The following is a 13,537-nucleotide window of genomic DNA, read 5'->3' as shown; positions in this document are numbered from 1 at the left end:
CGATGCTGTTCTTCAGCTTCGGCTTGCCCACCGCTGTCCAGCTCGCTCCAGAATCGCACGCTTTGCAAAAATAATTTTGTTTACCAACACACCACTGTGTGGTGAAGTTTGTTTGTGTTTTTGCGCATCATGTGCTGGTTGTGTTTTTCATGATTTTTGTTTGTTTTCCCTTGGTTAGGTTGCTTAACGTTCTTGGACTAGTTGGGGCAGTCTCGAAGCAGTCTTTCACACGATGGGACTGCGCAACGAATCCCATTTGGATCTTTCCCCCGAACGCGAAACTGACTATACAGCTACGAGAAGATACTTTCTTAGGAAATATAAATATTAGAAACGAAAATAATAAAATCGTGAAAATTTACAGCATATACCGAATTGTTTCTCCAGTTTTCGAAACTCGAACTCGACGACTCGAAAGTTTTCTCCAAAATTAGTGACCAAACTTATCATTATCAAATCTGTTTATTTATTACAAATATTGAACCGAGATGGATTCATTCTGTTTTCATTCGTTGTTTCGAACACCATCAATTAAATTTGTTTTATGTTTTGCATTTTTTGCTCTGCCAATCCAATCAAAATGAAGGATTTTTTTCAATTTTCTCATATATTTAACAGCACCGTAAAAATCAGCACCAAAACCGAGGACACTCCCCGAATGGTTGCACCAGATACCTCCGGCTCCGTCGTCGTACCATCCTCGTCCGAGCGGCGAACACGACTGTAAGCGGGTAACCCTACCGTTGGCTTTGGCTTCCCCACAACACACTGCGTACTGGCCGCATGTTCATAGTCACACTGGCATGACTCATGGTTCCAGTAGAGCCGTTTCGGACAGCTGAGCTCAACCGGAACGGTTGACACACAGGCGTAGAACTTATGACAATCACTGTGCGGTATGAAGATCACCTCCTCGGCCGGATTTGCATGCACAGGACAACGGGTTAGCTGAGGAGGACATTTGCTTACTAGTGGGCCCGGTACTAAAGCCAACGTTTCTTTCCTGATGCACGTTGGCACCATGGGGATAATGCACGTAGACTCCACCGTGTCCCATTCCGAACCGCGAGGGCAATGCTGTTCGATGGCTTTCGTTCCAATGCAGGTGAGATAGCGGCCACAGTCCGTCGGATGAGGCAGGTACGGTTTGTCCCCTAAACATGGCGACACGTCTTCCGTAAAACCGGCCACAAAGTTCACCAACAAACAGACAGCTAAAACTAATCCAAAACGATTTGGTTTCTATGATAGTAGGGGAGCGAGAGAGAGAGAGGTGTTGGCTGAGACTTTAAAACACATACCGATCACCATTTCGTCAGTTGCACTATTGCACAGCTGTGCATCGGAAACTTACGATAGGCACGACTGATAACAATCTTTTTCCACAACCCGGCACAATCAGTTAGATATCATCTTTTATAGCTAGCGCCGGTTATAGTGGTAAAAGGGTATATCAAGTGTGAGACAGTCAAGTGGCTGAAATGTGAATCGATGTCACTCACCACACGTCATTTGCTCAGCAATGTTTGCAATAATGTGCGGGTTTTCTTCCCTTTTTGTTGTATTCTTACAATCTTGTTTACTCCAAGAGCCACGAGGGACAGTTCAGTAGAAATACTCTAAATAGTGGCAGTTTCGCTATCTACAAAGTACCACAGTGCTAAAAGAGCACTATTTTGAAGGTCACAGATAAGTAGATATAGTCATATATGTACTAGTGTTCTGTGATTTTCAGATAATAACATCTTACTTGCGTCAAACGTTAGTTCAAAAATTTTATTAAATTAATAAGACCAATCTGCGCAATGTTTGAAATGGAAATGAAAGTGATAACCAAAGAACAGGGTTTACTTCATTTTCCGTCACTATTCTTAAATTAAACAATAATAGACACTTCACATATCAACAGGGAGATCAACAACTACACCAGCGTGGTAACGACCCAGCACTACATATGCAAAAATATTCATGCATCACGGACGGTCCAGTTTAAACCCTATTTGTTTTCACCTGTACACCATCTGTTTCTACACCCTCCACTTTCCATACCCCATCTTCCCATTCCCTGTATTCCCTATCTGTTTTTCCCCTGCCCTTTGTCAACTTTATTCTGCGCGGAAATCAACACCACCCATCTTACCCTTCTGCGTACGATACAACACCGAATGGAAACACCATTTTCAAATATGCCACTTTGACAGCGTCGTTCCCGCACACTATTTCCCGACGACTGGGACCGTGGCTGGGTGATTGGATGATTTGATCCTGGCCGTATTTTGCCACTAACCTTTAGCCTCGCGTGCTGTTCTGGTTTTTTTCTTTTTATAAATACACACCGCGCGCCAGATTAAATTACGCATTCAGACGCAATTGGTTACATTAGCATAAATTTGTGCCCTGCCTCGCCACCTTTAGCCTTTAGCGGGACCAAGGCATCTTAACGTATGTATCGTATGTGGATGGAAGTAGGTGTGAGTTTTCCTTTCATTAAGTGATACACTTGCCTTGTGATATGTTTTAGCTTGCTTTAGACTATTTCCTATAGAACAGGTTCAATGGAAACCTTAAATGAAAATCAAGCATTTACTTTGAACTTTCATCTCTTTTACTAACTACTGATTCTATGATCTAACGTTGCGATCTATATTAAGATGGAGGCTGTTTTTTAGTTATAATTTTTCCTGTGAACAGTTGACAAATTTTCAAAATTTATTATAACATTTTTCTTATTTTTATGAATTCACATTTGTATGATTGTTGATGAGGTCACATATGTTAAAAATTATTCCAAATTTTCTTAGGAATGTTTGGTTTCTTGTGGATTTTTATCAAACACACGTACAAATTGGCCGCATAAATGTTTGATACGCTTGCCAGAAACCATCTTCTACATGCTGTAAACAAACATTTCAAACTGAAATGAGTTTCCTCTACCACGTTTCCTTCCCGTCTGTTTCCCACTCAATTGTTGTACCATTACCAGTGCTCGTTGACATTTTTATAGATGATTCGTCCCCTTCAAAAATCTTATCCCACTGCTTGAACTCTTCGATCGCAAAGCATCTTCGCGTACGAATCATCCAACCAAAAAGGGTTCTGTGCAACACATCACTTGAACCCACCGCGGAGACCAGAGACATCAATCAAATCCGGCCAAATAACCTCACAGCTAGACATTCGCCCCGGAACCAAAACCACAAACATGAGCTCTCAGCAACATTTAAAAAAAAAATAACCACCACACCACACCCAAAGCTCTTACACGTCCGATCGAGATCCATTACTTTCACATCGGCAGGGCTGGGCTGGGCTGGGGCAAGATCTCTCTCGACACATTCGTCGTTGTCGTCGCCGGCGTCGTCGTCTGCTACTCCTCCTTTTGCTGGCCATTTCTGCAAAGAAATCTTCACTGCGTGACACATTCGGAAGTGCTTTTCAAAATATCGTATCACTCTTTTGCGGAGACGTGGATCGCAAAGAAAAAAATGGTAGCATACGTGAATTTTATTACTACCGCGATTATAATGGCAGCCGAACCCTTCGCTTAGAAGCTGCCGTAATCAGTGGCATACAATTTACCACAGTAATATTGTGATGAACGAAAAAAAAATGTACATTTCCTTATCCATCTCGTCGCCCATCGCCCATCACTACTCCGGTGGGACACTCCCACCGGTGGGAGGTATTTAGTTGAGAGCATCTCCATCTCGTCACTGTACAGCGAATGGATGGATGGATGCTTCGTGCTGCGTGTACGAAGAACTTCCTCCGCACACGAGACGACACTATTAATCATGTATAATTTTTAATAAACACAATCCACTGCAGCATCATAACTGGATGCTTCACAAGTTCCTCCAAAACCGGCAAACCCATGGCAACCCACCGTGGCATCGTATGTAGCGACAGCGAAAGACACAATGCTGCAAGTAACAGCCACAACGGGTAAGATCTCGGCAGAAAAGGCCACTTTCCTGTGCCAAAGAGCACCGAATTGTGCAGAATCATTAATCACCGATATTACACTCGGTTTGTGCTTAGTGTCCTTGTTGCGCCGGGATTCGTTTACCTTGCGAAAGAAAAAGCACAGGGCGGGGGAAGCTGGCTCTCACGAGTCCTTCCCCTTTTTCCTTTGCCACACCACATGCCGACCCAAACCAACCCAACAATGGATGTAAGCTGATGTAACAATATTTAACACATTTGAGCACGATGTCGCGCAGCACGAGTAGAAGAAATATCATATATTATCATCTCGCTGCTTGGATGTGTGCAAGATGGACATGGGAAATCGCACGGTAACAGGAAGTGTCTGAAGTTCGCAAGGACGACAGTCGAAGGTGACAGCGTAAAGTACTTCCGTTTCCGATGCACAGGCCTTGCGGGGGGGAAAAGTTTTGCGCCACGGTCGTAAATGGGAAAAAGAACGCTCAACACTTGGGTTGCAACCGCTCTAAGTTTACGGAGCCTGGTTTCGGCTCATACGTGTGACAGTGCGGTTTTGATTTGCGTTTGGCAGATTTTTAATTTATCACACTTGGGTCCGGACACTTACATTGACCACTTGTTAGGAAGCTTGTTTGGGAAATTCTTTGTACATTCTTTTCCTACGCCCTGTAGGATACAGAGCAGTATATATGAATTACCTGAGATGGATTTAGCTGGATAGAAGAATAGAGTTTAAGTGAATCACTGCGTTAAATATTTTATGTTATTTTGTGGAACCCAAAATACAACCCCTTATTTAAACTTTTTTTTTTGAACATCAACCCCTTCATAGCTTGCGAAAAGTTTTTGTTTTGTTAGTTTCTGTTGTTTGGAATTATTTAGCATCCTTTAATAATCCTAGTGGGTCATTTACGTCTTTAAGGTATGAAAGCTACATTTCACTAACAAATTCTTACTTTTAGCCAAGTTCAAGAGAAAACTATGTAGAAGACAATGAAACGCCCGTAACAATAAAGAGGTGTTGTGCTTCCACGCAATCGTGCAATTAATTAAACTCGCCAGGGTATTATAGCCTGAACATGTCATAAGAATGATACCAGACAACCTAGTGCTTAAATTTTTCTCAGGGCTAAATGAAGCTCTTAGCCATTAAATTGCAAAAGCAACACCACAACATTCGCACTCGGTATAAAATTACCATTGATTCAATGACCACCAGCCATCCATTCCACACACAAGAAAATAAAACAAACTCAATTCCCACACCTCAATCCGAGTGAATTATCGCGGTGAAATATTGTCTATTTAAGTCACATTTTCCAAAATCCTATTAAAACCATTCCCTATCGCTCTCTCTCCCTGTCGTGTCTTGTCCACTACTCGAACCCAATTGATCGCACGCCTAGACATACAAAGAGTTACCCATTTCAATGCCCGGACCATGCTTAAATCTGTCCACCTTACATCCCCATGTTCGGCGTACATTAACCTGTCATAAAAAGGTATATGTAATTCCCCTCGCCCTGTTCCAACCGACCAGTGGCCACTTTGCATTCGATTTCCTCCTCCATTCCACAGTCTCGTAGTTGCTGCTTCCCTCGGTTTTTTCGTCAATTTTCAATACGCCTGCCCAAGCTATGCAACCCCCTTTTACCAGGCCAGCTTCATGATACTAAAAACAGTACAGTGCAATGATGCGTGCATTCCCTTGTTGGGAGAGAAAAAAATAAGCTAAAAACCTCCCTCGTTGCTCTCGCTCCAATCGCTTCCTATGCCACTTACCAAAAAGGGAAACCAGAAAAACCCGGACGGTTATCATCGTTCGGGCGCTTGTTTATCACCGAGCGCGTTATCGTTACCCGGGCGACCAGTGCCAATTGCACGAAGGACTTCATTTACACGTCCGCTGGCAACGGACACGGACACTGGTCGGTTCGCACGCAGCCACGCACGCACGAATAACCAAACAAGTCGGGGACCGGTCGACTGACCAGTAGCAGAAAAAAAAAAACAAAATTTATATAGCGCCCAATCCATTTTCCAGCTTGTCTGTGGTTTCGTCCTTTTTCCAAGCATTTTTTTTTTGGTTCGCCCTCATGATACTCTTTACGTCCTTACGGTTGAAGCTCATAAAAATTCAGCCATGTGTTGAATTACTTTTCCAACACTAAAACCCACAACGGACGGGCAATACGTCCAGGCTGCGTCTGGTCGTGCTGAAACACACGACACACAGCACAGCATTTATGTAAAGCTGCATCGCTACATTTGCTTGCAGACGTCTCAATCTTTACTGCAGTTTCTGGTGCTGAAGAATTATCTCTGGCCTGGTGGTTCGTTTAGCTCTCCTAAAAACCAACCCTAATCGAATTCGGACACCAGTGAGGGACGTCCACTGTACGGGGTTTTTAAAACTACGAGCAACAACCCAAAACAACGAGCGGCGATGGTGCTTGGTTGCCGAGTTTGGGAGAATATTTTAACGATTTTTGACATCGTACGTGAAGTTGAAGGACGGCGATAGGGGCCAGTACACCATGGCAATCTGGTTAACAATTTTATAGAGAGAGCAGTAACACTATCGAAAGATGTATGTCAGCTAGATAAAGGGTAATGAGAAAAGGTTGATAAAATTGTGTGAAAAATCGTTGTGCAAGTCTGCTCATAAACAATCTAATTGAACTTTTAAAAACGAAAGCTAGTCCCTCATACTCAACTGGAGGATCCTAAAACAGTTGTCTTGTGAACCGAAGCTGTCACATTAAAAATGCACCGGTACAAGCCTTCAAAGCAAGCAAACACGCGTCTCCCATTCAATGCTAATGAGGAAATGTATTAAAAATGCATTCCTACAGTCTGACTTCAGTTGCACTGTGCACTGTGCAGCTACTTACGTTTCCTGATTGATACATCACAATCAATTACTGTGGCCTAACCAGAGGAAGGTTTGCTAAAACTACGCACTTAAATAAATCACACTTCCCCGAGTTGTGCGGCCCCCACACACTAATCATAACCCTCCTAGTGCAACATCCTGGTTAAGATGCGAAGAACCGGATTCCAATCAGTGTAATAACTTAATTGATCACATTATTCATTCTGAGCAAGCGCAACGCAACGTCTACCAGCGGCTCGCTTGTATCGGGTCACAATAACGCACGAGCTCATCTCGCTCAATGACACAAGTATGAAACGAACGCCAGCCTTCTTCGCCAGCTGGTTCACAAAACCGAAGCCAGACCGGGAAGAGATCGAATAATGAAGATCAATATTTCCATATGGCATCATCCGAGGGACGGTGGAAAGAAAACTGCCTAACTTCGACCGAAAGCTGCCAGAGAGTGTCAATAAGGATGTGCTCTGCTTGCCGTTAGCTAGCGGTATCGTGCGTTAGGACAAACAGAACATTAAAATCTCGAACGTGCCGGTACAAAGCAGGAAGCAAAACGGCCACAAAAGAAAAAAGGGTCGCCAACGGTGCGTTACTTCAGTCGGCATATTTACATAATTACACATCCTAATAGATTTTCATTAATAACGAGGAGAGCAACGTGCCCGAAACCGGTTCTTTTGGTACGATTAGCTTGTTTCAAACTAACGATGCTCTCTCACCAGCTGATTGCATAAGGGAAGGGTGGTACAGTTCAACCGAAACTGCGAAACATGTGCCTGTTACCTTGCACAACGGTTTGTTCTCTTTTATGGACACATTCATGGGACCGGGAAAAAAGGAACACATCGTGTTCAAGATTGCTTTTTTCTTCCACGAACTGGAAGTGTTGACATGGGTTGAGGAGCGTGCCAATTTTGATCGCGTTTTATAGAGAATTTTTATTTATTTCTAAATGAATTCGTGTTCCTTCAAAGATTGATTGATCTAATCGAATCATTTAGAGCCAAAAAAGCAAATCATATAACACAGCGAGCCACTTTCAAACAAATTTGAACTTTAAATCATAGTTGCGTCATGACACAAAATTTTAGAAGAGCTGAACCCATCATTCCCCTCTCTGTTTTCTCTTCGACACATTTGCATCTGCTCCCGACGTGTGCTGCATGCCCTTCTTCGCAAACTCAAGATCATCCATCGATACCATACTGCAAAGCAAAGGAACGGGAACAGTTATGCGTAATCCGATCTGACACCACTGCTCGGTTAAATCTTCACATCTTCACAAAAACCAGCTCTAACGACGTGACACACACACACACACCCCACGACAGTTGTCCTCAACAGCCGGCCGAGGAAGATGCCGGCTGAGAGCGATCCTTCGCGTAAAAATTATCGCGATTGTGCACCGTTTGGAGGCTCAGCTTTCATCGATCGTACGGTTTCGGTAGCTGCTCTTGACCTGACCCGTGGCGAAAGCCATTCCGAGATGTGTATAATAACATGCCTGTCCGGAAAACGGTTCAAACTAGGAAGCGAACCCAGTAGGAGCGCAGTAGCAACGTAGGTTTGGGCCCTTGCCCTAGCCCCTTTTGACTGTTGCATCTGGTTGCATCTTTTGCTCGATTGCGGCTCAAATGCACCGTAATGTCCTTTGCCGACCGTACCGTACCGAATGTCTGTCTGTTGTTGTTGTGCCCGTTCCGTTTCATTTCGTACCATTCTTTGCGTCATTCAAATATTTTGGTTCTCGCATGTTGTTTCGCATCCCTTCGGAGTTCCGTTTCTCATCCTTGTGCGTTTGCTGCGTTAGTGCCATCCCTTGCGACATGGTGTGGCTTTGTGTGTGCGATGGTCCAGTCCACATCTGGATGTAGCCGTAGGGTTTGCCGCATAAATTAACGAAACGGGAGTAAAAGATCATTGAACTCCAACTCCAGTGGTCATGCTTAATACGTTTGTACGTAGTTTTAGAATCTTTACGGTTAAATTTTGGGATTGCTTTCAATTTTGTGAATGCTTCTTATCATCAACAGGGATAAATTACCAATATTTCATATCGTATTGGCCTGGTCGAGAAAAATAACTTCTTTCCTCATAACAATTTTCCACATCTACCGGCTGTCTAACAATACTAATTACATATTGACAACATATAACCGTCGTTAGACATTTATTGGATTCCTTGAAAATCGAAAACACTACAATTAGCTTTCCTCTCCATCAATTCGATAGCAATCCGTACAACCTCAATGAGATCCTGTCAGCCTAACATTCTTGCCAACCGTGAAAAGGACATAACGCACACGACAAAACACTAACCTTCCCATGCTGCATGACAGAAGCAATAACACACCGCAATTATCGAATGTCGGCAAACTATCAATTTTATGCCACAATGTGTCTATACTGGGGCAAGCATTTTTTTTCCCTCAATTCCTCTTTTCGCCGCAATTGCAGTCTCGGTGCGTGCGCATAAATGATACGGTCAATTTCACGGTCAAAAACTATGCAACCGCGCACGACGATCGATGCATTTTGTTCCTTCTTATTAATTTGAGATCCTATTGCACCGCTGTTGCTGCTGCTTGCTGGACCACCTTTCTTTACCGTTGCTGTGCCGCCTGACGCATCATAATCGCCATATGATTTGCCAGATGGTCTAATGGCATCACATTGCACCGGTAACAAGCGGGAGAAGTTCCAATAATGCACCCTACGTATGGAAAACAAATGGAAACCTGATGACAGCGAAAATGACACCGGAACGGGCCAGGACATAAAAAAAACCCAACGGGATCCTTTGCTGTATTGGAGCATAGCGCGAGCGCCGGATGTCTTAGGAAGTGAATGTACAACTGCGATCATTGGAAAGCAATAGAGTGCGGTTGTGAGAAAACGGATCAATTGGAGTGGCATGTTGCACCGTAACCTAAAAATAACCACACGCTAACGCACATTATATGGTGATAGGTGCTTATTATCGGCTGATTGGTGGTTAAACACAGCATGGGAAATATTATTTGACCAACAACTTTTGACTTCATTTTTAAAGGGGTTATGCAGCTCCTGCGCCCCTGAAAAAACTTGTTAGAAATGTTTTAGTTACCTTAGCTCACACAACTTGTTGCCGATGGAGCTGCTTTATTGTTCTTATGGGAACATTGTTTTGTAATACTTTAAAGCTTCTGCCTTTTAAATAATTCTTGAATTTTAACTTATTCCCAACAAAACCACATACTCTCCTACAAAGTAAATTCATCGGTCTTGCATAGCAACAAAGCTATCAAACGTGGACCTCACGTTGAACTTTGAACGAAATCATACAGTTTGAAACCCCCTCTTGTTGATGGACGCTAAATAAATTCGTTAGGGCTGCACTGCAAATGAAGTAAGTTTTCTTCCGCCCATTTCTACAACAAAATATACTTGTCAGCACTCGCTCCAAACTTTACAAAAACTCTACATTTTGTACAGGGCAATAGTTTGCCCTGATTCTAGCTCAAGTTCCTTCTAACACGGAGTAATTTTATTGCAGCAGAGTAAGGACAAATGCCATAGATTTTAGGGTTTTTGAGGGAAATGTTTTTGTACTGGAAACTTATTTAAAATTTTAATTTTAAGGTACTAAAGCCAAATCATTCTATAATCATCATCATTGCATATTTAAAAAAAGGTGTATTGGCTTTTGTTATTCTCTTTTTTCCTTCCGCTAGACGTTTTTGTTTGCTGATTTATTTTCTTCGTTCTTACCATAAACCAGTCAGCTTAACATAAGCCATATAAATACCATGCTTTAAATGCTGGTAAATCACACAGTATGATCTCGTACGCCCGGGACAGCCTTTAACAAAATAAAACATTATACGCCGTTTGAGTTATTCACCCAAAAAATGGTGAATTGTTTTAACTTGACTCCTTCACAGCCACCCAAAAGCCTAATCAGCGCCACCATGCAACCAAGCAAACATTTGTTTATTTATTCATTATGCAAAAACACACAGAAATCGTTGCTCATTAAATATTAATACCGCACACCGATTGCAGCGCACAAGACCCCCCCCTTAACACCGGATCGGGTTGCTTCCGGATTTGTACCGCGTGGAACGGCCTTAAAAGCAATCCATAAATGTCCACGCGTCTAAGGATCTAAGGTTTGGTAAGTGTCGCTGCTGCCATTGCTGCAGCAACTCCCTCCCTATGCGGCAGACCCGTGTCGTTCACCTTGACCGATCAAATGAAACCGCCAGCTATTGTTGCTTCTGGTTGCTAGCCACCACTCCTTCGAGAGGGCGCGCGCGTGTCAGGCCGTACCGGTGTAGCGAAAGATCGACAAGGTGCGAACGAGATGGCAATAAAACAACGGGCAGCCCACAAATAGGGGATGAAAGGAAATTAAACAAAATATGCTATCACTAGGAAAAACACGAAAAACAATTGCCTTACTTACACACACACACACACACACACACACACACACACACACACACACTCACGCTCGTACTCGCAAACACTTCCGGAGGTACCAGGTACCCATTCACAATAGACTCCCGGACTCCAGGATCACTAGGCGCACGATGCAGTAATTCACCACTCTGGGAGGGTGAAAAACGGAAAAGTTAATTGTATTCCCGCGCCATGTGTTTTATACACCATAATTAGGGCCGCGACATTCGTACGTTGCGTCGCGTTGGCCACTGTCCCGTGTCGAGCGGGTCCCGTGCGGCAACGACCTACGTGGCAAGCGACCCCTGGCAAGGACGCACCCAAACAAAAACGCAAGAAGGCAACGCGTGAGCAGGCCCATTTTTTAACACCACACCCGCTTCCCATTTATCCTTATCGCGCTCGCATTTGCCGCACTGGTAATGAGTATTAGAATTATCAGTTTCATTATTTTGGAGCAAGTTGAGGGTTGATAGGGAAAGCCCAACAGCAAAACCCAAAGTCGACAGAAGGAAGCTGAAAAAAAAATCCCCCGGAAAACCAGGAAACAATTCAACGCCACACACACACTCTCGAAACGGGGCACTTGAAGTCCATGAGGATTGGGCTCAAAGGAGAAAAAAAACCTAACTCTCAGCAAGCGCCTAGCAGGCCCACACGTACCAGTTTTACGCGAGTTCATTTAGCGTAATCAACGTTTGTTGTTGAATTAAAAATTACGGCTTCTGCTCCGAGTGAGGCGCACACGCTCTCGGGTGAGTGGAAATTTAAATGCAATAAAAAATATACACACACACACACACACAAACTAGTACACCTCAGCGCGGGACCAACCTCGGCGCACACTGAGGGCGGATGCAGGCAAATGCTTGGAAAAATATCCTCCACGGAGCTAATGCATGATTTTGTGTTTCCTACTTTCAATTGTTTTGCGTGCTTTTTTTTTCTCAAGATTTTTCCCCGGCTGCAAAGAACAATCAGGATGCATAAAACCAGAAATTACCCAAAACCATGCTTTTCACCCCCGACAAAGCACTCGACTCGCATCGGATAAACTGGAATGCCCGTGGTGAATAAATTAGTTTTTATTGTGCAGCGTTCCTCCGTCCGTCATCATCGTCAAGTGTGCCATCGGGGCCCGGGATAGGGGCCGGGTTGTGGTAGTTTGTGTCACTGTTTTTTTTTCTGACTCCTCTTATCTAAGGTAATGCTCTTATCTTTGGAAGGTTAAGCGTGAAATGAATGTAAACGTTAGTTTTAAAGGGACCTTAATTAGTAGAAGAAGCGGAATGAGCGGTTCCACAAAGGTTTTGTAAAAATATTTTAAGCAATTATAATAATACCACGTGTTAAGAATTTAATGCTTAAATGTAGGAGCATTTTTTCCTTTTATAAAAATGTCATAATGTCATGTCAAAAAATCGAATTTTAAACATACGTCGCTTAGTATCTTTCTGCAAAAATGAAGGAAAAAGTCTAATCCTCTCGTTGAATTTTTCGTCCTTAAATTGCTCAACGCTTTGCTGTCTAAAGACACCATGCTTGCAACACAACATTCCACATACTATCGTAAGACATAAGGAAAGCCGCTTGTTTTACCGTCGATGTTTGAGCAATCCGGATGGTTTTCCGGACTTTTGTGTGCAACAAGATTAAAATTGTACTTCTACCAATTGATCTCTCGGGAATACCGCAACAGGAGCTCTCGTCAAATGGTTCTACGGTCAGGAAATGTTCCCTATAATAAAACACCGTCGGAAAGGTATCAAGTTCATCGACACGATGATGATGGTCCTCGAAGTGGGCTTGTTTGAAAGGATCAAACACAATTAAAGCCCTACGATCGTCATCCTCGTGGGAAGACAGTTGGTTCGTTCTAGGGAGAGAATACACTTAAAATAGAATGAAAATTTTCCATCAACTTGGTTGATGTTGAGTTATGTTTCGGTCTTTATTTTTTAACAGTATGTTTCTACTTTATCAATAAAAATAGTTTTATAAAAATACGATATTAAAAAGCATTTTAATATTTTTTTTATTACTAAACAGATGTTCTTTCTTAAACTTTTTGTTCCAAGAAAATCACTTCTGTTCTAAATTATTTTTCTCTGCTGAATACATTCATACCATGCTCGAACCGTAGAGCTAAACTAACAATTGGAAAAAGTCGAAAGTCACTCACCCTATTTCGACGAACTTCACGCTCTAAATCCCTTTTTGCCGTGTGAGTGCGAATGGGTCTAGACTTTCGGC

At 43.0% G+C, this 13,537-nt stretch overlaps 3 protein-coding genes across 3 annotated transcripts in view; 1 reads left to right on the top strand and 2 right to left on the bottom strand.

Annotated features, from left to right (window-relative positions):
- Window positions 1–13,537, bottom strand: part of LOC126562538 (ribosome biogenesis regulatory protein homolog) — a 416,320-nt gene that overhangs the window by 212,467 nt on the left and 190,316 nt on the right. The gene's annotated exons all lie outside the window — the stretch shown is intronic.
- Window positions 1–13,537, top strand: part of LOC126561880 (ras-interacting protein RIP3-like) — a 437,929-nt gene that overhangs the window by 253,140 nt on the left and 171,252 nt on the right. The gene's annotated exons all lie outside the window — the stretch shown is intronic.
- Window positions 604–1,376, bottom strand: LOC126563009 (peritrophin-1-like). The gene is made up of 2 exons (XM_050219616.1): window positions 1,302–1,376; window positions 604–1,220 (listed from the first exon to the last, which is right to left on the bottom strand). The coding sequence occupies exons 1-2, from the start codon at window positions 1,309–1,311 to the stop codon at window positions 604–606; spliced, it is 627 nt and encodes a 208-aa protein (XP_050075573.1). The 5' UTR covers window positions 1,312–1,376.

Source organism: Anopheles maculipalpis, chromosome 3RL (genome assembly GCF_943734695.1).
Source record: "Anopheles maculipalpis chromosome 3RL, idAnoMacuDA_375_x, whole genome shotgun sequence".
Taxonomy (NCBI): domain Eukaryota; kingdom Metazoa; phylum Arthropoda; class Insecta; order Diptera; family Culicidae; genus Anopheles; species Anopheles maculipalpis.
Note: the sequence above shows the minus strand (reverse complement) of the source record. Positions and strands in the feature narration are given on the sequence as shown.